General features: G+C 55.8%; 9 protein-coding genes across 9 annotated transcripts; 4 read left to right on the top strand and 5 right to left on the bottom strand.

Annotated features, from left to right (window-relative positions):
* Positions 1–299: 299 nt before the first annotated feature.
* LTHEOB_7610 (Bzip family transcription factor) lies at positions 300–2,655 on the bottom strand (the record flags this gene model as incomplete). Its single annotated transcript, XM_035516996.1, has 3 exons — positions 300–397; positions 461–2,288; positions 2,521–2,655. The coding sequence occupies 3 exons, from the start codon at positions 2,653–2,655 to the stop codon at positions 300–302; spliced, it is 2,061 nt and encodes a 686-aa protein (XP_035371119.1).
* Positions 2,656–3,243: 588 nt separating this feature from the next.
* LTHEOB_7609 (Repair protein Rad1/Rec1) lies at positions 3,244–4,849 on the bottom strand (the record flags this gene model as incomplete). Its single annotated transcript, XM_035516994.1, has 6 exons — positions 3,244–4,085; positions 4,133–4,196; positions 4,467–4,494; positions 4,547–4,601; positions 4,653–4,682; positions 4,735–4,849. 6 exons carry the CDS (start codon positions 4,847–4,849, stop codon positions 3,244–3,246), a joined length of 1,134 nt encoding a protein of 377 aa, XP_035371118.1.
* Positions 4,850–5,146: 297 nt separating this feature from the next.
* Positions 5,147–7,428, top strand: LTHEOB_7608 (Kelch repeat protein; the record flags this gene model as incomplete). Its single annotated transcript, XM_035516993.1, has 3 exons — positions 5,147–5,438; positions 5,487–5,573; positions 5,630–7,428. 3 exons carry the CDS (start codon positions 5,147–5,149, stop codon positions 7,426–7,428), a joined length of 2,178 nt encoding a protein of 725 aa, XP_035371117.1.
* Positions 7,429–8,389: 961 nt separating this feature from the next.
* On the top strand, positions 8,390–9,609 carry LTHEOB_7607 (Sorbitol dehydrogenase; the record flags this gene model as incomplete). Its single annotated transcript, XM_035516992.1, has 2 exons — positions 8,390–8,574; positions 8,637–9,609. 2 exons carry the CDS (start codon positions 8,390–8,392, stop codon positions 9,607–9,609), a joined length of 1,158 nt encoding a protein of 385 aa, XP_035371116.1.
* A 402-nt stretch (positions 9,610–10,011) lies between these two features.
* On the bottom strand, positions 10,012–11,465 carry LTHEOB_7606 (Peptidyl-prolyl cis-trans isomerase; the record flags this gene model as incomplete). Its single annotated transcript, XM_035516991.1, has 3 exons — positions 10,012–10,238; positions 10,363–11,312; positions 11,386–11,465. The coding sequence occupies 3 exons, from the start codon at positions 11,463–11,465 to the stop codon at positions 10,012–10,014; spliced, it is 1,257 nt and encodes a 418-aa protein (XP_035371115.1).
* Positions 11,466–14,227: 2,762 nt separating this feature from the next.
* LTHEOB_7605 (Glycoside hydrolase family 10) lies at positions 14,228–16,082 on the top strand (the record flags this gene model as incomplete). The annotated part of the gene is made up of 4 exons (XM_035516990.1): positions 14,228–14,365; positions 14,421–14,633; positions 14,686–14,799; positions 14,853–16,082. 4 exons carry the CDS (start codon positions 14,228–14,230, stop codon positions 16,080–16,082), a joined length of 1,695 nt encoding a protein of 564 aa, XP_035371114.1.
* Positions 16,083–18,239: 2,157 nt separating this feature from the next.
* LTHEOB_7604 (DNA-directed RNA polymerase II subunit RPB2) lies at positions 18,240–22,072 on the bottom strand (the record flags this gene model as incomplete). Its single annotated transcript, XM_035516989.1, has 2 exons — positions 18,240–18,405; positions 18,471–22,072. 2 exons carry the CDS (start codon positions 22,070–22,072, stop codon positions 18,240–18,242), a joined length of 3,768 nt encoding a protein of 1,255 aa, XP_035371113.1.
* A 530-nt stretch (positions 22,073–22,602) lies between these two features.
* Positions 22,603–23,673, bottom strand: LTHEOB_7603 (alcohol dehydrogenase; the record flags this gene model as incomplete). Its single annotated transcript, XM_035516988.1, has 2 exons — positions 22,603–23,589; positions 23,641–23,673. The coding sequence occupies 2 exons, from the start codon at positions 23,671–23,673 to the stop codon at positions 22,603–22,605; spliced, it is 1,020 nt and encodes a 339-aa protein (XP_035371112.1).
* Positions 23,674–24,206: 533 nt separating this feature from the next.
* Positions 24,207–25,647, top strand: LTHEOB_7602 (Ubiquitin-like protein; the record flags this gene model as incomplete). Its single annotated transcript, XM_035516987.1, has 2 exons — positions 24,207–24,659; positions 24,718–25,647. 2 exons carry the CDS (start codon positions 24,207–24,209, stop codon positions 25,645–25,647), a joined length of 1,383 nt encoding a protein of 460 aa, XP_035371111.1.
* Between the last annotated feature and the right edge of the window lie 1,238 nt (positions 25,648–26,885).

Here is a 26,885-nt window from a genome sequence, read left to right as displayed (position 1 = left end):
CAAGTATGCTTGCTATGGATAGAAAAGACCGCCTTCACAGCAGCCGAGAGTCATAGATCATGAATGAACCACTGTTTCCTCCTCTTGATCCTGTTCATTGTTCTCCATGCCAACTTCCTAGATGTTGCCGATCCGGGACGTCCTGCCTTCCCGACATGGGCAGAAGTTGGCGTGGTAGCTCTGGCGTAGCTTGTATGGAGGCCTTGTTCGGTCATTGGCTTTGAGCCGAGGGTATGGATGGTTGGGTTCGAAAGACCATTGTAGCGTGACAATGGTGAGGCCGCAATCTTAGGTGGTCATTAGAAAGCTTCGATGATAGCAGCCCGCAGGGCATAGTGAATGTCTGAGCGGCGGAAACCTGGTCCTCGGCCTATGCAGACACCGCGTTTGATCAATCCTACGACAAGTTAGCCGCTTCTTCTTTCACAATTCTTTCACAACATAGATTTTAGAAACTTACCATTGATGAATCTCTGGACGTCGATTGTCACCGTCCTGTTCTGCCGCCTGTCTTCCACCAAGTCCACCGTCGCCACACCACCCATGCCGTACTCGCTTAAGTCCATTTGGTTGTTGTCCGCCCAAGCGAAGTTCAAATCGTAGAAGCGATCCCATTCGTCCCAGTTCTTGGGATCAACTGTTGGAAATTCGCCCCAACCCATTGTACTGGCCTGATCTACCCTTTGCGCCGCTTGTTGAAGAAGGTTCACGCTGTCAGGCGTACTGGGGCCATTAGACGTGGAGTTTTCACCTTGAGTGCCGCTAGGAACACTGGAACTGCTGGGCAAGCTTGCCTGCCCCGGGCTGCCGGCCATCAATACGGTCTGAGAAGGTGGAGATAAGCTATAGCTGCAACCGACATGGTTGGGCGCGAATTGGTCGAGCGTCTCGCCAAGGACGCTCATCTCCGAGTCCGGATGCGCGACGTCGCCCTGGGATGACTGAATGCGAGCAAGAGCGTCAAGGGTCCTGACAGCAGTCTCCGCGAAAGAAGCTTGCGCGTCAATATGTACGCCCAGCTCTTCCAGGTATCCCTCGACGTCCTGGCTGTCGAGCCACTCGCCACCATATTCTTCTAGGTCGTATTCCAGCTGGGGAGTAACAATGACATCAGGGTGTGCACTTGTTCGCAGTTCGTTATGTTGAACTCTCGTCACGTACGGACCAATGCGGCGAATGTTGAAGTTTATCTGGCCTGGGAGGACTCTCCCGTTTTCATCCCGCACAGGGTAGTGAGTTCCTGCTCCGCCTAAGTGGAGGAAGGGTGAATTCAAGAAGTCAAGTGGCTGAAGCACCGAGTGCTGGAGAAGATCTCTGAAGTCTTTGAGCAGTCTGTCCCGGGATGAGTAATGACGACAGAGGCGGAAAACACGATTAAAGTCGCTGGGACGGAGGTGTGCCGTTGAGAGAAGGTGAAATGCTCGCTCGAGACAGGCTCGTTGCAAGCGGCGTGCAAATGTTGTTTCTTGGAAAGAATAGGTGAAGGCGGGCCGGGGGGTGCTGTTCATGGGAGATGGGATCCAGGGCGAAACACGTGTGAAGGGTTCGTAGGTGCGTGCTCGAATCGGAGCAACCGCGGTTGTCTCGTTCCGGTACTGTTCATCCGTGGGCTGGGCAAAGGTTTCCGGCTGGAGGGCATTTACTGTAGCCGTCTGGTTGGCGCTCCGAAAGCGGGATGAGGGGGCGAAGGGAGTGTCCTGAGGCTGACGCAGTTCAGTAACTATTGGCTCCCCTGAAGCTCCAAAGTTTGGAGCTGATAGATTAGGGATATCCGACCCTGAATAGAAATCCACGTTCTGGCCAAAGACCGGAACGTCAGACTCGTCGGCAAGTTTGTAATACCCCAAGCCTATATGCGTTGATTGGGAATTCATTTGGGCGGTGGCATTTGGTGCATTTGGGACTGGTGCTGACACATCTTGCTGGGTTTGACCCATGTCCTGATAGTTTCGTGTTGAGATGTTTGGCGCAGCTGCCGTGTTCTGCGGTGTGGTGGAAGGATCGGAGGCTTCTTGACTCTCCTCACGCTCGTCCTCACCCTCTACAGTCTTTGCAGTCTTGGCGAGGTTGACAAAGGCCTCGGTGGTCGACCTCAACTCGGAGGCCAGATGGGGGCGCAAAGCGAAGATGTCCGACGCCATGGCCTGGTCGTTGAAGCGCAAGAACGAGCTGTTCATGCCATCAATGACGGACTGCAGCTGTTCGACCTGCTTTTGCAGAGACGAGATGGTCATCTCTTTCCGCTGACGGTACGCTCTCTGAGCAAGGCGGATTTGTGTGCGGCGCCGCTGTGCCGGAGTTAGTCGGCGAACCATGTAGGGCGTCGGCATGATGGATGTTTTGGGAATGCAGGCGCGAATGCATGAAAAGGGAAGCAGCTGGATGAAAGGAAGAGCGGGTGGAATTGCGAAAAGGTGTAGTGGGGAATTCTGGGGATTGGGGGCAGCAGTCACCGCTAGTGCAGGGAGAGGATTTTGTGATGAGTGATCGAGGGAAAGAGCGCATTTCTTGATTACTCACATCTGCAGCAGTCTCGTCTTGGGTGTCTACTTTTGGTCTGCCTCTCTGCTTTTTTCCCTTGCTGCTGGGCTCAGCGGACGGCGTGGACTGCCTAGCCCGCTTTTTGGTAGGGCGTTCCTCGTTTTCCGAGCCCATGGTTACACTGGGGTGGATCGCCGCGGGGGCGGGGGAATAATTGGTTCTTTGGTGGAAGAGAGACACGCGGCGGGCCTCCTTTCTCTTTGGGAAAGCAGACGGCGCACGTCGGCGTCGGGAGCTGGCTTATAAACAGAACGAAGGGCTGGTGCAGATGTCTCCGGTACGGGTCCTTGGTAATCCGCTTAGTGGCCACGGCGTTAAGTCAAGACGAGGCGAGGTCAGGACAGCGGCCGGTGGAGTTCGCCCGCGACCGGATGGATGTGCGGACGGGGCGGGGGATTGGCCGGAAGGGATGGCGTCGGTGGGTTAGAAGATGGCGCGTGCAGAGTCAGATTCAGGGCGGTTAGATTCAGGCGCGAGAAAGAGCTGTGTTGCGGCAGGCAGGATGCGTTTACCCCCCGTGAGGAGTAACGGAGCGGTGCGAGAGATGTGCTCAGGGCGCTGTTCACTAATCACTCGCCTCCGGCTTTTTGCGGCTAGGGCTGCGCGGCCCCACTGCTTGCGCCCACCACTAGCCCGCAATCGGCAATGAGCATACCACTTGCATTCACTACAAAACGCTTGTAACGACTCGCATTTCCTTGGCTATCTCTGACTATCGCCGTCGCTGTCTTCATCTCCCTCCTCGGCTTCCTCTTCAATCAGCGGCACGAACCTGAAGTCGATGAAGCTCACTTGGCCGCTGTCCACTTCGACCATGAACTGCAAGCTCAGCACTCCCTGACTATCGCCCCGGATGCTGACCTTGGTCGCTGCTGCCATTGCACGGGCCGCCGCTTTGATCAACGCAAAGCGGTATGTGTAGACTACGCGGTGCGCTACCTGGAATGTCTCGAGCAGCGTTGTATCCTGCTGCTTTGGCCCGCTGTTCTCCGGCCTATCGAATTCCACCACAGTGCTGCCCAGCGTCCCACTAGCGCTCAGAGAAAAGAAGGGCGCCGTGGGACTGGCTCGTAGCGCCAGATTCTCTGGGTTGGTGCTGCCCAGCTCAGCAACGGCGTCGTGGAGAAACGAACTCCGCATGATGATCTTCATGGCCAATTCGTCCCTTGCAAAAGGAATGTCTTCATCTTCGGCCTCGTCCAGTTCGTAAGTTGTCAACTCGCAGGTTGTCGTCACTCCAGCCTCCTCCAAAACAATCTTCAATGGCGCCCCGGGTGCTTCGTAAGAGAGGCGGCACAGCGAAGTCATCCCAAGCACCCTGTTGTCGAATGCATTTGTGCCTTCTCTCGAGCCAAACGCCGCATACGGGTTCCGCTGGTTTGGGTCTGTGAGACCAAAAATCTGCAGCGTCTCGAGGAGCGATGGGAGGGAAATGGCGAATGCTGGAACATCGTCGCCATCTCCGTCGGTGTCAAGTTGCGAACTGGATCGGGGTGGATTGTACAGAAAGGTGGTGAACAGAGTCTTGTCCAGGAAGGCGAAACCTGCACGAAATCAGACGCTGAAGACACCACGCTCACTCTGCGCATACCTTGCATGACGCGGTTGTCCTCAGCACTGAACCGAAGCCCGTCCTCAGTTATTTGCACGCGCACCTTTTGCGCAAACCCAATGCACCGCAGTAGTATGAATAGTTGGCGTGCTGACCCAGACACGGCGCTGAGGACCGGCGGACCGTCCGCCAGATCGGACATGGCGGGCAGCTTTGTCGCGGTGCAGCTGCTTGGAGAGAGATTTGGGACAGGAATCTTGCGGTGTATTGTATTCCCGAAGTTATTGCATGACCCAGCTTAACGTACACAAGACTTCCGACGGCGCCCTGCTGAATGGAAAAAGAAAGAGGTGTTTTATACGTAAACACCGACCGCGCAGATCATGTACACGGATCCGAAGCTGCAGCCAGCCATCAGTACACGGTTGCGAAAGTGCAGTGGGGATAAGGTACCCAAAAGCCAGCGACGCGGGGACGCCAAGGGCGGGCAGCGTGACGATGGACCGAGCTGTCACCTTGTTAGCATGCGCATGGCCGTCAATTGCGCGCGGGCTCCTACTGAGGCCGAAGATGCCAGTGAGGATGAATGCTGTGCGGAAGAGTCAGCGACAATCACGGCAGAAGGGTCGCAACGCGCGTACCAGCCAGGAGCAGCGCGAAGCCGACGGTGAATTGGGCGTCCTTGGAGACGGCGGGATAGAAGGGCTGGGCGGAAGACGCCTCCCAGATCTCGAGCAGGGGCAGCTGAGCAGACATGGAGGTGGCAAATGAGCGTGGTTGCGGGCGTTGAGGCTCAGGACAGACGCACCGGGAGAGCTCGCAGCTGCATTCGGTTACGTATACGTGGTGTTGCTGGGGCGCGGAGAAGGCCGGCGGCGCCAAGCCAGGCCCGGGCGCAGATTCCTCGCTGCGTGGCGGCGGATTGACCTTGGACGGAGCGCTTTGAGATCGCTGCCAGCCTCACCTCCGAGCGCAGCAGTTCATTGTACGCCTCACCCGCCCGCGTCGCTGCTTTTTCTATGACTGTCTCATAAACCAACGCCGCCGCGGTCAATGGCCCACGCCGTCAATTCGGCCCTGCACGCTCTTACCAGCCCTCCCCATTCCTCGTCGTCGTCGACGACCATTCCTGTTTCCTCGACTCCATCCAACACCACCTTCGTCATGTCGGCCTCTTCGGCCAGCCCTGTGCTGCGCAGGCGCAGCGGGAAGAATGAAGGCTATCGCCCCAAGATTGTCACCACCGTCGGCGCCAAACCCGCCTGTCTGGTCAACGCGTCCGTGACGTACGTCGGCAACGACCAGATCTATGCGTTCGGCGGCTTTGACCAGTACACCGACGAGGGTCAGCCTCCTTGCCACCCCACGGCTCTCACCAGCTGATGTGTCGCAGTCTACAACCATGTGCTCCGTTTGAACTTGCAGACGCGCCAGTGGAACCTGGTCGATAATTATGGGGACATTCCGGGTGTTCGTATGGGTACGTGCCGCGCCGAAACCGTCGCATATCTGACCTTCTGCTCACCTCTTCGCCAGGCCACACTGCCAGCTTGTGGCAGGGAAACAAGTTGCTCGTTTTCGGCGGTGAAAATGAACATCGCACCTACCTTCACGATGTTATTATCTTTGACTTGCAGACGGCTCACTGGACCCAACCCGACATCAACGGAACCCCTCCAAAGGGCCGCGCCCGTCACTCGGCCGTCATCCATGACGACAAGCTTTTTATTTTGGGTGGCATGAGCGGTTCTGATAACTACGTCCTTGACGACATTTGCTACCTGGACCTCAAGACCTGGACCTGGTCTCGCACTTGGCGCTTTGTGCCGCGCTACGACCACACCAGCTGGGTTTGGGACGGCAAGATTTGGGTCTTCGGCGGCCTTGGGGAGGATATGGAAAAGACCAGTGAAATCTGGTGGCTGGATATTCGGGGCAGCCCCGCATTCGAAGCTGCCATGGCATATGGCACTTCTGGCAGGGGTGCGCTGGGTAGAACTCGGGATTCAAACTCGTCGAGTTGGCGCAACACACTCACGACAGGCAACACTGGATATGCTGCGAATTCAAGCAGCGTCCAAACTAACCCAGCCCACATGTCTGGTAACAGGCCCGTGTTCGCTCCGGGGGCCATCTCCTCGCTGAAGTTCGTTGCGAGCCAGAACCTCCCGACGCAGGCACTTGGCACGCACTTCCATGTTTTCACCTCTGGCCAGCTCGTCGATTTCGTTACTCCGGCTTCAGTTATGGCCTCGTGCGACATTAGCCTCTCCACGCTCGACCTCGATACTCTGCGCTGGCACAAGCTGGCTGATGGCAAGGACATGTTCCCTCCAAACTACCGGTGGCACTATTGCACTCTCAATGAAGATGGAACTCACGCGTGGTTGCTCGGTTGCCCTACTGATCCCACCAACACCGGCGATGCCACCGGCGAGTACCTCAGCGACGTTCTGCCTATCGACCTCACCAAGTTTGGCTTGCTGGGCAACTCGCTCACACACGAAACGCGAGCCGAGGTCCACAAATTGCCGTCGTCAGATGCAAACGAAAACTCGCCCCTCTCAGGAATTGGAGCGGATTTGGTGAAGGTCTTCGATCAACCTCCGGAGACCGGCAGCGGAGCGGACTTCCAGATCACGGCCGAGCGCGAGTTTGAAGATGAGTACGATGACGACGCCTCGGTCGTCGCTGAGTCATCGTCTGCGCAGGAATCTGCGCCGATTCACGTCCACAAGATGATATTGCAAGCACGCTGGCCCCACTTCGCTCGCATGTACGCTTCGCAAATGCTCGAATTCCACACCAAGAAGATGCACATTCCAGAGCCATACAACACGGTTCGGGCCTTTTTGCATTATCTTTATACCGATAGCATCGCGCCCCGCAGCAACAATGGGCCGTCACTCCGCGATGTTGCCGGCATGCTGGTCATGTCGAACATCTACGTTATGCCGCGCTTGCGCATCCTCTGCGTCAACAGGCTGCACAAAGAATTGGATGTTGAGCATGCAGCCATCATCTGGGAGCGTGCCAACGTGGCTGGGGAAAACTGGCTGAAGGAGCGGGCCGCCGACTTCTGCATGACTTACTGGGGCAAGATTGTGCGTACCAAGGGCTTCCGCTCTCTGCCGAAGCGCAGCCTGCTGGAGCTGTGCGATGAAGTGGACGACCACGGCCGCGTTCTTAGCGGCGAGGAGTTGGAGGCACTTGGCGCGCTGGCAGGCATCAAATACCCTGGACGCGAAGGCCGAAAGCGTGGGGCTGGAGTGCTGGCAAGCGACGACATTGAGGAAGGTGAGAACGATGAGGATGAAGGCATGGAACTTTCGTAAGATGATGCTGCTGATTTCTATTTCCACATAGCGTGCCTCGTCCAGGGCTTTACAGTCTGTTCTTTTCTTCAGTTTTTTTAATGACTTTCTCAACTTCACGAAGGACGACATATGATTTAATCGGCGGGGTTGGGGCAGCATGACTCTGGCGCTTACGAAAAGCAAATTGCAAAGGCGTTTCCTTCAATTCGACACGGTCTCCTCGGGATGGGGTATGTGGAAGGGTACACTGGAGTTTTATTTTCTGTTTCTGGCTACAACGAAATGAACATGTCTTCACGATCAGCACAGGGTATAGATTAAGCGGCTTGCCACGGAACGGTCCAGAAGTAGCGAAGAAGGTAGCTTTCAGCACGAATAGGGGAATGGAGAGGCTCACGTGGAGGTCGTTTCCGGGTAAATCGATTAGAGCAGCGGCCTGTGCACAAGCCCCTCTTTCTGCGACGTCACCTGCTACCCCGCGGTGGTCCCTCGACCTGACTGGACCCACGCTCCAGCGCTCCACAGGCGGAAAAATTCGCGCCAGTGCGGCAACGCGAAGCGCCGAGGCGGAGGAGCCAATGGGGATCCTGTCCGCGGAGCTCCTACACACGATGTATCGTGTGTTTGGCCTCATGAGCCGTGGGGCGCCGGTCTCCCACTCTGTGCCACTTCGTCCCTCCGGTGGGCGGAGGCCCCATAGAAGCTATGGCCCATGGTCCAGACAGCTGTCCAGCTTCTTCGTTTTCGAGCCCACGCCCGCCGCCGTAGGTCCACGCGTAACCAATTTATCTCTCCCACCGCGAGATCTGACCCTGCAGAAGTTCAAAAGCTTATTCTCTTGCCCTCTTGAAGTTGTGATCTGCACTGCTGTCGTTCAACTTTTTTCCCCTTCCCTGCCGCAAGCTCCTTCCATTCCCCCTCCCCTCCTCCTCCTCCTCCTCCTCCTCCCAACTCCAATCACAGCTACAACATTGGGAAAATGTCGACCACCATGACCAGCACCGCGCTCGTTGAGCCGTCGAAGCCAAACATTGGCGTCTACACCAACCCCAAGCATGACCTGTGGGTGGCAGAGGCGGAGCCCACGCTGGAGCAGGTCAAGAGCGGCGAGGCGCTCAAGGAGGGCGAGGTTACAATTGCAGTCAAGAGCACCGGCATCTGCGGGTTCGTCTGTCCCTTTCCTTGAACCATCTTCCCCGCAGACGCCCCCTTCTTCCCCCACACAGTCGAGCTATCGGCGATGCTAACACGACGAACGGCAGATCCGACGTCCACTTCTGGCACGCGGGCTGCATCGGCCCCATGATCGTGCGCGGCGACCACATCCTCGGACACGAGTCGTCCGGCATCATCGTCGCGACGCACCCGTCGGTCAAGCACCTGAAGGCGGGCGACCGGGTGGCCGTCGAGCCCAACATCCCGTGCCACCAGTGCGGGCCCTGCCTGATCGGGCGGTACAACGGGTGCGAGAACGACAAGTTCCTGTCGACGCCGCCGGTCAACGGCCTGCTGAGGCGGTACGTCAACCACCCGGCCATCTGGTGCCACAAGCTGCCGGACAACCTGACGTACGAGGACGGCGCCATGCTCGAGCCGCTGGCCGTGGCGCTGGCCGGCATGTCGCGCGCCAACGTCCAGCTCGGCGACCCGGTGCTGGTGTGCGGCGCGGGGCCGATCGGCCTGGTGACGCTGCTGTGCTGCCGCGCCGCCGGCGCCGAGCCGCTCGTCGTCACCGACATCGACGAGGGCCGCCTGGCCTTCGCCAAGGAGCTGGTGCCCGGCGTGCGCACCCACAAGGTCGAGTTCAGCCACACGCCCGAGCAGTTCGCCCAGTTCGTGCACGAGAAGATGGACGGCAACGAGCCTGCCCTCGCCATGGAGTGCACCGGCGTCGAGAGCAGCATCGCGGGCGCCATCCAGGCCGCCAAGTTTGGCGGCAAGGTCTTCGTCATCGGCGTTGGCAAGAGCGAAATCAAGATCCCCTTCATGCGCCTGTCCACTCGCGAGGTCGACTTGCAGTTCCAGTACCGCTACTGCAACCAGTGGCCCCGTGCCATCCGCCTCCTTGCCGGCGGCGTCATCGACCTGAAGAAGCTCGTGACCCACCGCTTCGCCCTCGAGGACGCTGTCAAGGCGTTTGAGACGGCGAGCGATCCTAAGACTGGCGCTATCAAGGTGCAGATTCAGAGCTACGATTAAGGGGTATTATTTTTCGAAAATGAACTCTCAATGGTGTTGGGGCGTGGTGTTTGGTTTTTTTTTTTTTTCGAGATCGTCGTTAGTGTCGATGATGTGATGAACATAGATTTCTCACGAGAGGAGCATTTCGGAATAGATCTTGCCTGGCCTGTCCGTCAAAGCTGCCGTCTCTTTTTGTGCATGTTCAGTTATACACTCGATGCCGTTGTTCTATTCTGTTGAAATGGTCGCCACAGATCGTATTATGATGTCCGAAAAAGCAGATGTGGCTGGAGATGGACCGGAAACCTCCCCTCCCTTTTTTCAATTGAGAGAATTGGTATGTACCTGAAGGTCTCTATGATGTTTGTTCGTTTGCTGAGGTTTGATCATTCGCCTCGATAACTTCCGTAAAACATGAAATCAGTACCACCGCCTATCTGCGCTTGTCATAGTCCCGGTCCCGATCGTCACGCCTGTAACGATCTCGACTTCTATCACGTCTGCGGTCATCACGGTACCTGTCACGGCTGCGGTCTCTTCTGCGATCATCACGGTCATCTCTACCGCGATACTCTGGTCTCCGCTGGTCTCGGTCCCGGTCCCTTCGTGGACTTCTGCTCCTATCACGCCGACGGCGTCCGTCGTCCCTGTCGAAGACCATCCCATATTTCTTGGAGCCCCTGTCGCGCTCATCCGGGTCCTCGGCACGGTATTGTCTCTTCTTTTCCAAACTTGCAACACCGCCAAATCCACCTCCATGTGCGTGCTTACGCTTAGCATTCGTGGCGTCGCGCCACACGTTTGAGAGCTTTGAGACACTCTGGGAAAAGTCCACGTGGATGCGGTGGTCGTCGATCAGCACATCCTGCATCTTGAAATATGCCTGCTCGCAGGATTTCTTGTCCTCGAATTCGATGAAGGCATACTGCAAGCTATCGCCGGTTTGCCTGTCACGGATGATCTCACATGACAGAATCTTGCCGAAGCGGGAAAAGATAAGCTCTAGATCGTCGTCTTGTGTGACTGGATTGAGCTTGCAAACGAAGAGAACGTTTTCAGGCGGCTTGACTTCAGCAAACGGCAGGTCTCCCATCATTTCAAGCGTCAATGCTTGGGCGCGGGCTTCTCTCTCGCGTCGCATCTTTTCGACTTGTTCTTGATCCATGTTTTCATCCAGCTCCTCGTCATCCCTGATGCGCACGGTTGCCAACTGCGCTTGAGTGGGAACCGGGCTCTCTGGCGGCTCAACCAAGCCGGAGGGATCGGGAAACGGGTCATCGAGGACTATGGTGTGCCGTATTCTTATGTCCTTCAGTGGCCTTCCGTTGCTGTCAATGAAAGCGGTGTTGATCTTCTCCAGCGCGTCGAAACCCTCCACCACGGAGCCGAAAATGGCAGATTTGCCGTCTAGGTACTCCAGGTTGTTGCCGAGTGTGACAATGAACTGGCTACCGGCCAGGCGCGCATCCGGGTCGGTCGACGATGGCACAGTGGCCATGCTAACGGTGCCTCTTTCGATATGCTTTAGCTTCGGGTGGAACTCGGGTACAAACGTCTTGTTGGAGGGGTTGCTGGGGTCGAGCACGCCCCAAATCGACGAGCCTCCGTCGCTGTCTTTCGAATCGGGGCCAATAGGATCGCCCGTCTGGAAAGAGAAATCGCGCTGGACGGAATGGACGGGGGCATAGTTGAAGTATTTGATCTTGCAGAGCTTCAGGAAGCTGGAGTCGAGAAATCAGGGCTTAGTCGGGGGTTCAGCTTCGCGTGGCCAGGCGCAGAAGGGCGCGAACTTACTTCTCGCAGCACTTTGGAGCTTCCTTGACCAGCAGGTCGATGACAATGTCGCCGACGCTGGTCTCAAGCAACACGGACATGCTGGCGGCGCGACGTCAGGCGGGAGAAGCGGCAGGTCATGCGCGAGTGAGGTGATGTACGATGGGCGGTGTAACCCGGGGAAATGCGATGGAGTAGTGGTGGAGGCGGCTCGCGATGGAACTTTGACGGCGGGCGGAGCTCGACGCGCGACATCACGGCGCGGCGATCATCGACCGCGCTAGGCCTATTGGGGAAGGGGCGCCTGCTTCTTTTCTACCTCGTCTGCACCTCCATCAGACCCTCGCTCGCACGCGCCCTCATTTCTGCGTTTGCATCCTCGCATCCTCGTGTCACCTCAGGCGGCCCTCCCCTAATTTGCTCCCAAGCTCGCACATCAACGTCCGATTGCTCGCCCAGACTGGTCTCTCAGACAGAATCACGGCAGCATCGAGTAACAGGCCACGGTCGAGGCGGCCCGCTGGCAAACGTGCCGATTCGACTGAGCCTTCCTGACTGACCGGTAGAGCTGCAGGAAGGTGCGCCACAAAGACGGGTGCTCGCTGAATGCAGGCAACACCCTGGATGGTGCAGTGATGGGGCGGCCAGCCGCTGTCTTGCACGCCGATCGCGAGTCCTTGGCTGCCTGCGAGCCTTGCTGCCACGACGGAACGGCTCGCAGCCTTATCTCGGCTTCGAACGTCGGCTCAAGTCGCGTGAGCATTCGCTTGCATTGCAGCCGTCGGAAACCATGCATGCCTGCATTCTTCATCCTCTCTCTTCGCTCGGCTCATGATTTGTCGCCTGGCCGTGCGGCTGCCGCATGTACCTGCTTCCCCGCAGCCCGTGTAGGATTTGTTTGTCTCGCCCGCCTGAGTCGCGCTGATTTGGGCAAGGGGCGGTTGCACCGGCACATGGTCTGGAGAGCACATATTTGTCTGGTACCTGTTGCTGCCCTGGACCTCTGGAAGATGACGCCAGAGCTGCATGCACGCCTTCACGTCTGACACTCTTCTGCGCTGCAAAATCGTATCCGTGCAGACGCGTTCTACGGCTTGCAGGCCAAGGTATGCAGAGAGCTTCTCGAGGCCGGTTCCCCGTCATCAGGTTGCACCTTGGGCAACAGGCTCCGACGCTGCTTTTGCCACGGAATACCAATGCAGCGCTACCGCAAGGAACCTCCCTGGGCATGCGGTGACCAGGGAGTTCGTTACCGATCTGTGATTTCTTCAGAAGAGAGCCTCACCCCAATGTAAAGTTCCGGTGGGTCATCCTGGCCCAGGTCCATCGCCCTGCATCTGCGGGGCCGTCGGAGCATGTCAAGAGCGGGGGAGGCAGCAAAAGCAATCCGCACAGTTGCACCATCTGCCCCAGCCCTCCCCTGCCACTGTCAGCGCTGACTTGACTGCAATGCGGCACGGCAGGATAACGCTTAAAGATTTCCCGGAAACTGGTGGCGCGACCACATGAAACCTTTGGGCCAATGGTTTCAAAGCCCTCATCTCCCTCTACCGACCCCACGACTGCTGTACAAGCCCCTGATTGGGCTGTTCACCGTGTAGGTTGCCGCCGACTCGGGTAGCTGCAGAGCTCAGCTCTTATTGGGCTGGCACTGCGGCCCCTGTGGATCTGCATCCACGTACGAAAAGCAGTCGCTGCCAGGCCCCTCTGCAGCCATCCTGTTGCCGCCGCCAGAAAGTCTTAGGTTTGAGGAGCGCGCTCTTACGAGACAGGGCTGTGGGTGCTGTCTCAGTGAGGGTTCGATTCGGGCATCGCAGATGATCTTCAGGATCGGGAGGCGGATACTTGCCTGGCTGCGCCCCTTATCTCAAATGTTCATAGTGTTTGCTTTACTTAATCGGCGGGTGACGAAACACGGATTTGCCGCCAGCCTGTACAGACGTGGTCTGTTATGCAGAGTCATGTTTGTCTTCCCTGCCCGCCGCGCCGGTCCCAGAGCTCTACACCGTGCACGAAGCGTTGCGCAAGAGCCATACCTCAGCACCCGTCCGGATGAGTAATCGGCATGTTACTATTTTCTGCGTGTTGTAGCGGATGGGCTTTTTTTTGCTCATGCTCAAAGTGCTCTCGGGCTTTCTACGCGAACGAGCAGGCCCCCGAGCCCCTTTCAGCCAACGACCAGCCGGTCTATTATAGCTCTCGACACGTGTTACAGTTTGCTTCGGCCCTTGTCCAAGCACTGCCCACTTTGTGTCACGCTGGGAAGCCTGGTAAACTGATCCGGACATCAAATACGGAGATTTCGAATGCTGAATGCAAAGGTTTCTGTAAGTATTGTTTGTTTCATCCTCGCTGTTCAGCTGCCTCGTGTTGCCGGGGGTTCTGACATGTGCGTTAGGCTGCGCTCGCCGGGGTTTTCTCAGCTCCTCTGATGGCCACGCCGGCGCTGTCATTCGAGGCCCCTGACCAGGTAGAATTCAACACAACAGCGGTAATACGTTCCACTGGAGTGCGGATGTACTGAACAGACCGTTGTGGCTTGTCCAGGATTAACCCGTGCTCCCTTGGCGCCAGATGTGGATCATGCAATCTGGCCGGGCGTATCTATCCGTGTATTACCTTGCGCGAGAGGGGCAGTAGGCTTGACACCTCCCCGGCTAGGATGCATCTGGCATGGGCAATCCCCGGTACTGAGCCTGACGTACAGGCCTTTGTCGGCCCAGAATAAACCAAGCAACGCCCGCATCTTTGATTATCTGCATCGAGCAATCGCAAATAGGCAGCTCGAGATCAGCCACCACAGATCCCTCATCTATAATACCCTTGCACCCCCAGAGCCCCAGGATCTAGCTCTTGACCCTGAATGGGGTTTGGCCAAGCTCTGTCGACCTTCACTCAGCCACAGCTGGCCATCGGGATCATCCCAGACCAAAGCGTCATCGTCAAGAGCAATCGGAGCGCAAACGCAGCCCGTCCGGCGGCACCTGCCAAGGCAAGTTCCGTTCGTTGTCCCTGCCCCACAGCTGCTGATCCTCTTGGTTCTGATAAATCTTCAGATCATGAACGATTTCGAGCGCCTCCGTCGGTGTTCTGCTCTCGACTCTCTGCCATCCTACCCTTGGGGCGACCGATCCATGTCCATGGCCGTCTCTCACGCCATGCGTTCCGACCCGCGTTCCTGTCCAACTCGCCAAACGCGCAATGTTCCCGCTGCCGACTCCGATCCTGAGTCCAGCAACGGACAGCCGAGACGTCGCATAGCCGTAGCTGTAAGTGGGCTCCGCCTGGCCGTTCCAATCCGGAAACTAACAGCATTCATAGTGTGCTCGCTGTCGCAAAAGGAAGATTCGCTGCAGTGGCGACCCGGGAAACGGCTCCGGGTGCCAGAATTGCCGCGCCGCTGGCGCAGACATTAGCGCATGCCAGTTCCACAGAGTGTGTGCACTCTTTCTGTTCTGTGTAAAACGTCCTTAATCTAACATACCCAGGTCGGCTCTTACGTGCCAACAAGCAACATTTACAATTGCCCGAACCCACTTTCAGCAAGCACTGCGCTTTCCATGAGCAACCTGTACCATGGCCAGGCTGGCGATTACTACGCTCCGCACCCGAAGAGCCTGCTCCCTCCAAGGGCGTATCCCAGCTACAGTACAGTGGGCTACGAAAACGAGCCTCCCGCTGAATCCTATGCCTATCAGCCTCTGCAAGTGCCGGGGAATGATATGCTCACTGCAGGATTCATCAGCAGTGTACAGGAGCCTATGCGAAGCTGGAGTACCATGGGCCAGAAGCAGCAAACATCAAATGCAATCTATCTTGACGAGCCGTCCACGGCCTCCTACAGCAATTTGCAGCTACCATATCTAAGTGCAACTCCGGTCACGCGTCAACAGACCCTAGCCGCAGACAACATGTCGGCCTTCAGTATGAACTCCCTACAGTCATCTTTGGCTTCGCCTCCTCCCCCTCCTCACCCACCGCTGCCTTCCTCTCTGGAAGACCGTCACCTACCAGTACCTACAGCAACACGGGTACAGATGACTCCTTCCTCTGCGCTTCATTTGAGGGCCCAGCAGGCATCGATTGCTTCAGCTTCCAATGCGCTGTCCTACACTAAGCCATCAGCCACTACGTGGAATCCAGATTCTACGGTGCAGGAGAACCGTCGTTCCACTCCCAATATCCTTCCAAGCGGTCTTCCTAGCAGCCTTTCTCACGGCCAGTTGATGAGTGCATCCAGCGGCAAACAACCGGTCACAGTTTCTCTCCAAGAAAGCGCTGTTATTGGGTACATTCCCGTCGCGAACAGCAGCCCAGACAACTCATCCAACCCAAGCACCTCCACGGTATACACCCCGAGTTCTCTATCCGGCGCGACTCCTTCTTCCCTGTCCCTCAATGAGAAGTATGCAACTACCGGTCTCAACGTGGTCCAACCGACATCTTCGACCAGGGACGATGCTATCCCAAGGAGTGACTCAACTACAAGCTTCTCGTATTATGCTACGGAAAGTTCTTCTGGCAAGCGTAATTCTTCAACCGAGCATTCGTCACAAGAGAATACATTGATAAACGGACAGCGGTATACACCTCTTCAGCCACATCCACCACATACGTCTGCAGGACTGGAGCAATTGCGCAGAGACTCCTTTGACGATCATCGCAATGGACCGACCCATAGGGCTTCGGTCTCAAGCCTCAGTGACCACCGGTATTGAGGCGTCACCTCTCAGTACAGCAGTTTCGGGATTGTCTCATAACGCCGCTGTTTCTCATTTAAAGCATTTTGCAGATGATCTTGTGCAGACTTTTGTTCAACTCAATATTTACCCCGCTGCATTACCCTTCATATCATGTCTGAATTATTACTATTGCTTTGTCTCAGTTATTTCATCCGGTCTCTTCCTGATATAATCACGGCCACCGATCCCAGGAACATTTATTCAACACTTTCCATGTCCACTTTCTTTGCGCGCCGGAGCATGTGGTGTGATTTTCACTAATTATCATGTCTTAGTCTCTCTTTTTATCTTTAGCTGCATGTTTCACGGCCATTTCGAAGAGTGTGAACGGATTTACTGGGCTATAAGAAAAGAGTCTTAATCTTCAAATATCCTTCTCATTCATCTAGGTCCACCGAGATAGCTTCTTTTTCTTTTTCTTTTTTTTTTCAAGCGTCCATTTCAACCACTTAAGAGAAGGCGAACGCGGGTCTGGCCGATCATGGCGGCGCGCACGAGACCATAGCTACCCGGGAGGGGAATGCAAGAAGAAGTGTTTGGATTTAGCATAGTCAAATCATCAAACGGGCATGGAATCAGGCGCGTGATGGGTCCCCCCCCCTTTTTTTTTTTAACACTCTTCATTGTCTACAGATCGCGACATCCTTTTTGCATCATCATTTCGGGATACCAAAAAAGAAGGAAGGGAAAAAGTACGGCTGTCCCAATAACGGACTTGCATTTGGAGTTAATGCGATATTCTTTTGCATTCTTTTCCTCCCGACAGAATTCTCATCCTTCGTTGTCCGATGTTTGACATGACGTTCGTTCCTGGCGGTAATCTGTACTTTTACCCACGCCTTTTTTGCTTTTTGCCCCTTTCACTACTCGACGCCAGGGCCGCTCTTTTATTAGCTATAATCACACTCCCCATTGTCATCAGACCTCGGACTTGCTCCCAGACTGCAAATGGAGGTGATTAATTAATACAGATTCTCACAAATGCGCATCAAGCTCTCGAACGCTGATACCTCTGACAGCACTTTCCCCTCTCTCTGTTTCACTTCGGCTTTAAACAAGAGTCCTGTCAAGCCATCTTCCTCGCACCTTCTTTGACCAACACCGCCTCTGCCATCACCATCATGCCCACCCACTGGTACCCAACCCCTGAATCACTGCCTAGTTCCACGCCCGGCCATTCACTTGAGCCATGCTGACACTTTCAACCGAGACTCGCCAATGTAGCCTTGATAGCGCTGACTGATTCACTAGTCGGGGTTCGCCGTGGAGACTACCGGAGGTGTCAGCAAGTGGCAGTCATTGGCCAACACATTTAAGACACTATCGACTCACAGGTGACAGTAACGGTAGGGCTTTTGAATTGGGTCTTCTGTTTTAGTGAAAGAAAACAGAGTAGAGGCTGCTGCTGACATATGTATAGAAGGGGGAAGGTGAGTAGGAATGTGTTAAGGATGGCTGGCACTCACTGGTGTGGGCGACTTCTGGCACGTTACCACGACATGCACAAGGGAACAATTTAGCAAACCCCTTTCAGCCACACCTATCAATACTACTTGGACCAGACTTTTAATCCACGTTGATTTTTAATCTGTCAAGTAATACGTGAATACTCTGTCTTGAAAACGTCATTAATCTGCCTACCCGTCACGTAGTCACCGCCATCCAGGACTGCTCATAACTGGCTGTTGCTTGCGCAACTCCGGACTACTTGCTCGTACGCGCTACCGCTTTTGCTTTCCCTTTCCCCACTCTCTTGCGCTCTTCAATCGCTTGCGTTTTGAAAAATTAATTACACCTCCCCTTTCTAACGCCCTGTAAATGCTCAAACCCGTTGTCTTGTATTGAATGTTGATTGATAAAGAGCCTTCCAAAGGTATGGGGGAGAGGGAAGCCCGCCTTGCCTTGGTTTTTGAGAAAAGCCAAAGTGAAAACGATCAAATGATGAACGAAATCTCTAGCCACGTCCCGCACCCTGAAGCCAATGCCTAGCATCAAGTATCCACGTCTGCTCTCAGACCAAAGGCCAGATGATGCCAAATTGGTACGGATAGTGGGTGCTCGAAGCGAGCAAGGAGGAAGTGTTGTGATGAGGAGATAGCTCTTTCACCTTGTCGGCTTACAGCCTTGGCTCATCTACTGCCGGACACTGTATCCACTGCGCTTGGTGTACATCCTCGACGCGATGTTCATACTTGCCAACTCCTGGAAGAGCAGCTTCGCAGCGTACGGGATGTAGATCTGCGCGATCTTGGTCTTGTTCTTACAAGGACGGCACTCGAACTGGTTGCGCTTGAGGTTTCTAAAATTTGCAAAGTTAATATCACGACTTGTTTGAATGCAGACGAAAGGTGGGTAGAAACTTACGCAATCGGGGTCATCAGACCGCAAATCTCGCAAATGTGAACGCGGTAAGCGTCCGAGACTTCGAACAGACGCTCCTTCAAGAAGGCACTGGCACCGTGAGAAATCATACAATCACGTTCCATCTCTCCGAAACGCAGACCACCGTCACGGGCACGACCTTCGACAGGCTGACGAGTAAGGATCTGAACCGGTCCACGAGCACGCGCGTGAATCTTGTCGTCGACCATGTGGCGGAGACGTTGGTAGTACGTCGGACCCAAGAAGACTTGTGCAGTGAGCTTCTTGCCAGTGTGACCGTTGTACATGATTTCAAAACCGCGGCTCTGGTAACCATGCTCACGCAAAAGCGATGACACTTGCGTGACGGTGACATCGGTGAAAGGAGTGGCATCGCCTTCCTGGCCACGGAGAGAACCGACCTTGGAGAGCAGACACTCGATCAAGTGAGCAATGGTCATACGGGAGGGGATGGCGTGAGGGTTGATGATGAGATCGGGAGTGAGACCCTCGCGCGTGAAAGGCATGTCTTCATGGCGGTAAGTAATACCAATGGTACCCTTCTGACCGTGACGCGAGGCGAACTTGTCTCCGATCTGGGGAATCTTGGTTGTTCTTGTCCGGACCTTGACGAACTTCAAGCCGTCGCTGTTCGTTGTGAGAAGCACCGAGTCGACGATACCGTTCTCGGTGCTACGCAGCGGTGTGGACACATCACGCTTGATGTGCATCTTGGTCCTCTGACCGAGTTCCTCTGCGTCCGGAGCGATGGGGGCCGTCTTTCCGATAATGATATCTTCGCCGGAAACGCGCACACCAGGAGCAACGACACCATCGTCGTCCAGCTTGTCATATGTGCCGTGTTTGAGGCGCATCGTGTCGCTCCGCATAGGCTTCTCAAACTGCTCGACGACAGCCATACCAACCTTCTTCTCCTGGTCGGTGTAGGAGCGGTAGAAAAGACTGCGGAAAAGACCACGATCGATACTGCTCTGGTTCATAATGACGGAATCTTCTTGGTTGTAACCAGAGTAACAGGCAATGGCGACGATAGCGTTCTGACCTGCTGGCAACTCACGGAACCTCAGGTACTCCATGGAGCGAGTCGTGGCGAGAGGCTTTTGAGGGTAGTAAAGGACGTTGACCATCGTATCCATACGCAGCTCGTAATTCGTGAGACATACACCCATTGCCTGCTTACCCATAGCAGATTGGTAGGTGTTACGAGGCGACTGGTTGTGATCTGGGAACGGAATGATGGAAGCGCAGATACCCAGAATCATGCTCGGATGGATCTCGCAGTGAGTGTACTGCTTGACGCTGGGGTTTGGAGGCGGAACGACACGCTCGTGAGGATCCCTGTTGCGCTTGGTCTCTTCATCATCCTCATCAATGATACCCTGGCGGGCCCTGTGATGTGCTCTCAGATCGTCAGGGGTCATGACAATCATAGCAACCTCCTCTTCTTCCGCGTCCATATATTCAACCACACCGCTGTGCAATAATCCCTGCCAGCCATATCTCTTTTCTTGCCTCTCCTCATCAGACAAACCGGAGACGTCGATTTCTTGATCCGCCTCAAGCTTGTCGATATGCTCCCGGGTCAAGGCCAGATTACCCTTGTTCGGGCTGAATGGATCGTCGTCGATGATGAAGAGAGGTCTGCACACTCTGCCCGCATCCGTGAAGATCTTGAATTCTCTATCACGGACATCACGAATAAGACTCATCTCCGGAGAGAGAGTGCCATCGCGACGCAGCTTCTTAACCACGGAGACGAGTTGAGTAGGATCACGGTGAACACCGACCCAAACACCGTTGATGAAGATCTTGGTAGCGTGCGGTGACACGTTCGGCTCGTACTCTTCCAGAAGTTCCATGTTCCTCTGGGTCATAAAGTCCTGGATAGGAGTGACGTCGCTACCGACAGTGACGTTGCACATCAGGGACAGGTTCTTCACCAGACCGCAAGCCTGTCCTTCTGGCGTTTCTGCCGGGCAGACAAGACCCCAATGAGTATTGTGAAGCTGACGTGGCTTTGCAAGTTTTCCATCACGACCGATGGGCGTGTTGGTGCGACGCAAATGCGACAAGGTAGAGGAGTAGGTGTATCTGTTCAAGACCTGCGAAACACCAGCCTTGGCCGAGGCTGCCTTCTTCTGGTCTCCCCAGTTACCGGTCGCGAGCGAATACTTCAGGCCGTTCGTGATGGTTCCTTGTTTAACGGCGGACTGGAGAGAGAAAGGGCGACCAGCCTCAACGCACTTCTTGAGGTAGCTGAACACGTCCCTGGTCAGCTTCAAAAAGAGTGAGCGGAACAGGTTAGCAAGAAGCGGTCCAGCAAGATCGAGACGCTTCTTTCCAAAATGATCTCTGTCATCCTCATCGCGGCGGCCAAGGTGACACTGGAGCAGGCGATAGATCATGTATCCGAGGAAGAATGCCTTCTTAGTCTCGCTTCCCTCAGCTTGAGAGATGTGTGGCAAAAATTCCTTCTGGATGATGTCGCGAGCAAGCTTCACACGCTCGCGCTTGGTACCACCGGTGCTGGGGTTGCTACCTCTCCTACCAATAAAATCCAAGGCGCTCACTCTGTCCTGGATCAGGACGGACTCTTCAATAGACGGCCGAATCGCTTCCATCAGCTGAGTGTCGTTCTTGTCGAAGCAAATATGGCTGATGATATCCTCATCGGAGACTATACCAAGAGCGCGGAAGACGATGGGAATTGGGACATCGGCCTTGACGTAGGGGAGCGTTGCGTACAAGCAAGCACCCTGTCCTTCCTTCCACAACTGAGGTTTTTCGTAGAGCTTCAAGGTCATGGATGAAAGCAGGCGCGATCCCTTCTCAACAGCACTCCTGATCTCAGCAATCCACGGTGTCGGACTCTGCCTCTTCCTAAAGACCTGGACAATGTTCGCCGCACTTCTCTCCTGAGCGATCAGCACCTTTTCACTGCCGTTGATGACGAAGTATCCTCCCTGGTCGTACGGGCACTCGCTGTGAGCGTAGAGCTGCTCGTCGGTCAAGTTGCGGAGGCCGCAGACAAAGGACTTCAGCATGACAGGCAGCTTTCCGAAAAAGACGTTCTCCTTCTCGGTCTCGCGGTCAATCTCCCACACCAACTCAGTAGCACCAGTTGCTTCCTCCTCCTCGTCCAAATCAGCGGATGGGGCGATGGGGCGCTCGCGGGCAACCGAGGTCTTTGTGGTCATTTCGCTGATCATAGCGGACGAGTAGGTGAGGTTTCGCAGACGAGCCTCGTGCGGGTAAAGGTCTCTCGTCACACCACCGTCGGTCAAAGAAGGACGGGCCATCTTGACTGCGCCAAAGTTCACCTCATACCGCCTCTTAATGATCGGATCCGGGTCGTTCTCGTCGAGTGGCGGCGTGTGGTCCAGGGTGATGGCACCCATGTTCTCGACGACATTGGGCAGAGTGTTCTTGACAAACTCATCGTAGGAATCGATCTGCTGGGCGACCAGACCTTTTTCCTCGAAGAAAGCAGAAATGACCGTCCAGCAGTCCTCCGCCGTGATGGAGTCCTCGAAGTCTTCCTCATAGCCCATCTCATTGTCATCGTAACCGTCTGCGTAACTCATTTTGCCGGCGGTGTGCTAGCGACGGGCGCTAGCGGCGGGGGACAAAAAGTGGTCTTGGTGTCGGAGGTGAGGCAGAGGTGCGCGCCAGAGCGCGTCGGAACGGACTGTATCCCTCTGAAGCTCGCGCGCGCAGGGGCAACGGGCGAGCAACGGCGGATGTGTCGGGCGGAAAGGTGCAGACGCGCAGCGGAGGATGTGGCGGACGCGCGAGCACGGGCGGGAGGACGTGGAGGAGGGTGGGCGGGGTGGAAGGCGAGAGTGTCCTCAAAGAGAGGTGAAGTGCTGCACAACGAGACGATCGCCGCCGCCCAGCCGCGATGCGCACGGGCCACAAGGTTGTTACTCAGCTGCAGCCTGTAAACGCCGGAGTATAGCCGCTCAGATGGCGGGCAGGCATACCTACACGGCTCGCCGTCCTTCACTTAAGTTTGCTTGAGCCGCAGCATATTATATTCAAAGAAAACATGTCAACCTGAGACAAAGAAACGGAAAACCATGAACATTTCAGACTTGTCTGATCTATAGTTGGCTCATAGCTTGCTTTGACCCTCCTGTGGCACTTTTACCACGACCTTGCCCCACGTGTTTCTTCCACCCAGAGCGCTCAGTGCATCAGGCACGCTCTCTAGGCCAACGAACTCCTTATCCGTGAAGCACGTTCCTCTGAACTTGCCAGCTTCCATAAGTTCAAATATACCCTGCCATACCTTGGCCGCGACAGCTGGATCGCGAGCCGCCTGCGCTCCCCAAAACAGCCCAACGACGCTACAGTTCTTCAACAGAATGCGGTTCGTTGCGACCTTCTCGATTGGGCCTCCAGCGAATCCAATGACCAAAAGGCGTCCATCCCAGGCAATGCACTTCATTGACTGGGCAATGAGGCCTACAGAGTCGTAGACGATGTCCACGCCCCTGCCCTTTGGCGTCAGTTTCTTAACCAGATCCGGCCAGTTCTCTTGCCGGTAGTCGATGACATGGTCGGCGCCGAAGGAATTGGCCACTTCCAGCTTCCGAGCAGTGCCTGCTGTGGCGATGACCGTAGCGCCGAATGCCTTTGCAATCTGCACTGCAGCAAGTCCGACACCGCCAGCTGCAGCGTGAATCAGAACGTAGTCGCCCGCTTTGATATTTGCGCGGTTCACCAGGCCAGCGTAACTGGTGGGAGCGGTCACAAAAAGGCCAGCTGCATCGAAGAAGCTCCAACCCTTGGGCATGGGCAGAATCTTGTCCTCGTCCACGGCAATCTTTGTGGCATAGCCTCCCTGGGAGCCGCCAAAGACCCTGTCGCCGACCTTGTATTTCGGAGTGCGGCCATCGGAGAGGGAGGCGGGTGCTTGAACAATGACACCGGCGAACTCAGAGCCAGAAATCCACGGAAATGGCGGCTGGGTCTGGTATTTGCCCTGGATTTGCAGGATATCAAAAAAGTTGCAGGCGGTTGCGTGGATGGCGACTACGTATTGGTTCGGCTTCGGGACTGGGTCGGGGAGCTCGCTGACCCTGAGCTCGGACGGGGCCTGCGCGTGTTAGCAGCTGCTGCACCGGGCATGCTTCCAGAGACGACACACCTTGACGTACTTGGTAACCTGGATGCCGCGCATTGTCGAGATTCGCTTGCTAGTGCGGACGTCGGGCGCAGCGGCCGGGCTTGGTTTTATTGCTGGCGCAGGACGGGACTGCCGCGGGCTGGGGAAGCTCCCCGCAGACAGCACTGGCAGCTGCCGAGGTTGGGGGTACGAGGCTCAAGCGCCAGGCCGCCAATGACGACAGCTGGAACATCAGCGCTGGTATCTTAGGCTCTCGGCAGGGCCGATGCAGACCAGCGCAGCGCGGCGGGCGGGCGGGCTCAGCGCTTGGGGCCGTGCTCGCGCGCTCTGCATGGAAGCACGGAAGCCTCAATGGAAGCCTCCAGATCTCAGCCCCACGACCTCACGCTTCCCACTTCCTCTGTCCGTCCTCGCGCACGCCAATCGCCAGTCCTGCCGCTTCGCTCCTGGGCCGTCTCCGCGCCTTCCCTCTGAAGCTGCGCGCAAACCCTTCGGCCAAGCTTCTGTCATCATTACTTGCGTCACCTCGTTTGCCGCCACCCCTCCGCCCACTCAACCCCAACCCCAACACCACACCACCCGCAACAATGGCCGACGACGCCGGCCAGTCCGAGGAATACGTGACCTTCAACGTCAAGTCCTCCAACGACGCCAAGTACACCTTGACCCTTCCGCGCACCACCACCGTCGGCGACCTAAAGGCGAAGCTCGCGACCTCCGAATACGCCGACACGCCCGCCGACCGCCAGCGGCTGATCTACTCCGGCCGCGTCCTCAAGGATCACGACACCCTCGATGCCACTAAGATCAAGGATGGCAACACGATACATCTGGTGAAGAGCGCAGCTAGTAATGCGCGCCAGAACCCCACCAACCAAGGCACCAGTGCCGCAGCCACCGGAACCGGCACCCCCAGGAGCAATGTCCCAACCAGCTTTGCCACCGGCACCGGTAACGATCCTCTGGCCGGCCTCACCGGCGCGCGTTATGCTGGTATGATGGGCCTTCCTGGCGCCGGCGCCTTTGGTCCAGACGGTGGTGTGAGTCTCGTCCTCATTCCCGGCTTCATGTCGCGCCCTGTAGTTAACCCCAGAGCAGATGGGCGCGCCGCCCGACCCCGACCAGCTCCTGCGCCAGCTCGATGACCCCAACACCCTGCAGCTCATGACGGAAGCCATGAACAACCCCATCGTCATCCAACAGATTCGCAACAGCCCCATGTTCCGCAACAACCCCATGATGCAGCAGATGTTCGACAACCCTGCCTTCCGCCGCATGCTCACAGATCCCGAGGTTATACGGCAGCAGATGCAAATGGCGCGCTCTTTTGGTGGTCTCGGCGGCCCAGGCGGAAACAGCTCATTCCCGGCTCCTGGTGTCACCAACACCACTCCCCAAGGCCAGAACGCAGACAACAACACTGCCAGCACGACGACTGGCGGAGGAGCTACGGAGACACCGGCCCAGCCTAACACAACCGGCCCAACAAGTCCTCCGCCCAACCCTTTCGCCATGTTTGGGAACCCGGCCGGCGCAGGTGCAGGCGGCGCAGCGGGTAACCCTTTCGCTGCTCTGTTCGGCCCTCCTCCCACCGGCACGCAAGCCCCCGGACAGAACCAGGAGGGTCAGGGCGCGCCTCCGGTGAATCCCTTCGGCAACCTCTTCGGCGGCGCCGGCGCCGGCGCCGGCGGCCAAGCGGACCCCCTCCAGGCCGCTGCTCAGAACCTAATGCAGAATCCCGAGGCAATGCGCGCGGCGATGCAGATGATGGGTCTTGCTCCGCCTGGCGGTGAGGGCAATACCGGCGCAGCTGGTGGCGATGCGAACGCCGCCAACCCCTTCGCCGGCTTGTTTGGCGGCCTCCCCCAGGCACCCCCGGACAACAGGCCACCAGAGGAGCGTTATGCGGAGCAGTTGAGGCAGCTGAATGATATGGGGTTCTATGAATTCGAGAGGAACATTCAGGCGTTGAGGAGGAGCGGTGGTAGCGTGCAAGGCGCAGTGGAATACCTGCTCAACGGTTCATAAGGCGGATGCGCGCTCGCGAGCGGGATGGAAAGATAGGCTGCAGGATAGAACTGTGGAGCGCTCGGGGAGAATGGTATTGATTGCTTGAACGTGGAGGTGATATACCTTTTTTTGCTTTTTCTTTCCATTTCCTTTCTTCCCGTTTCGGCATCCGATATCAGCTAGCATGGATCTCTGCGCCCTCGCTATTACGTGTATACTTTTCCTTGCTTGGATTTTGTCTCATGGGGACTCTCGACACGGGATAGCGTTGATGACGAGTTATCGCTTTTTCATGGATAGCAATGATGGGTAGGAGACGGCTCATCGGGTCCACAACGTGCTTATACATGTGATGGGGTGCTTTACTATTTGTAACGGCAGCTTTTATACGAGGGATAAACATGCTTGGCTCTTAGTAATTCTCTATTGCTCCTCTAAGCAGCTCTCGATTTCGGAGCCTTTCCCTTGATACTGCAGTTGCGGCTCTTCATATTGCTGGCGTACATGCGACTTTCCATGTTAGGCGATCCGTATCAACGGTACGCACATACTGCTTGTATCTGCGCATGGTTTAAAGACATTTGGAAATATGACGTGTGAAGTCAGTAATCTAGTAGTGTTGAAAGTCACAATAAGTTCAACAAGATAGACGCCATCAGAAGGCATTGATAAATGAAGGCTCTGGTTTGCTCCTGTTAATTGCGTAGCATTTGCTCTTTTACTAAACATCGTTAAACGTTACAAGTAAACATACATGCTGGTCATCGGATGTGAAAATGTGGTGATCTGTGGGCACGGACTGTTTGTTTTCTTGCCCTTTAATCAAAGTGAATTTGCAGGTTGAAAGTGAACCTGATATTTGGCATTATTACCCTACGTTCATCTGACTTCCGCATATAGACCGTGCTCACTGCGGTTATGCAGATGCAGTATCCTCTTTCATGCTCCTGTACCATCGGCACACCATCTATCCCCCGGCATCTTTGACAGTTCTTGCTCATGCAATTAACGCGTGCACAAGACAAACACTATACAAAGATGAAAAAGAAAGGAGATCCGCATTTTCAATCCAGGAACTGCACCTTGGTGGTGCTTTTTGCACAGCTGCGACAGTCCGCTGCTGTAGATGAGCATATGGACCGCCAGTATGTAGAGTATATAACCATCTCCAGAGGACTCCTAGGCCCAAACCATCACAACACTACAAAAAAAGATATTCGACATACAGACAACTATCTTACGAACTTGGTCTCAAG

Source organism: Lasiodiplodia theobromae (assembly GCF_012971845.1).
Source record: "Lasiodiplodia theobromae strain AM2As chromosome Unknown scaffold_23, whole genome shotgun sequence".
NCBI classification, from domain to species: Eukaryota; Fungi; Ascomycota; class Dothideomycetes; order Botryosphaeriales; family Botryosphaeriaceae; genus Lasiodiplodia; species Lasiodiplodia theobromae.
This window is presented reverse-complemented; position numbering and strand designations above follow the sequence as displayed.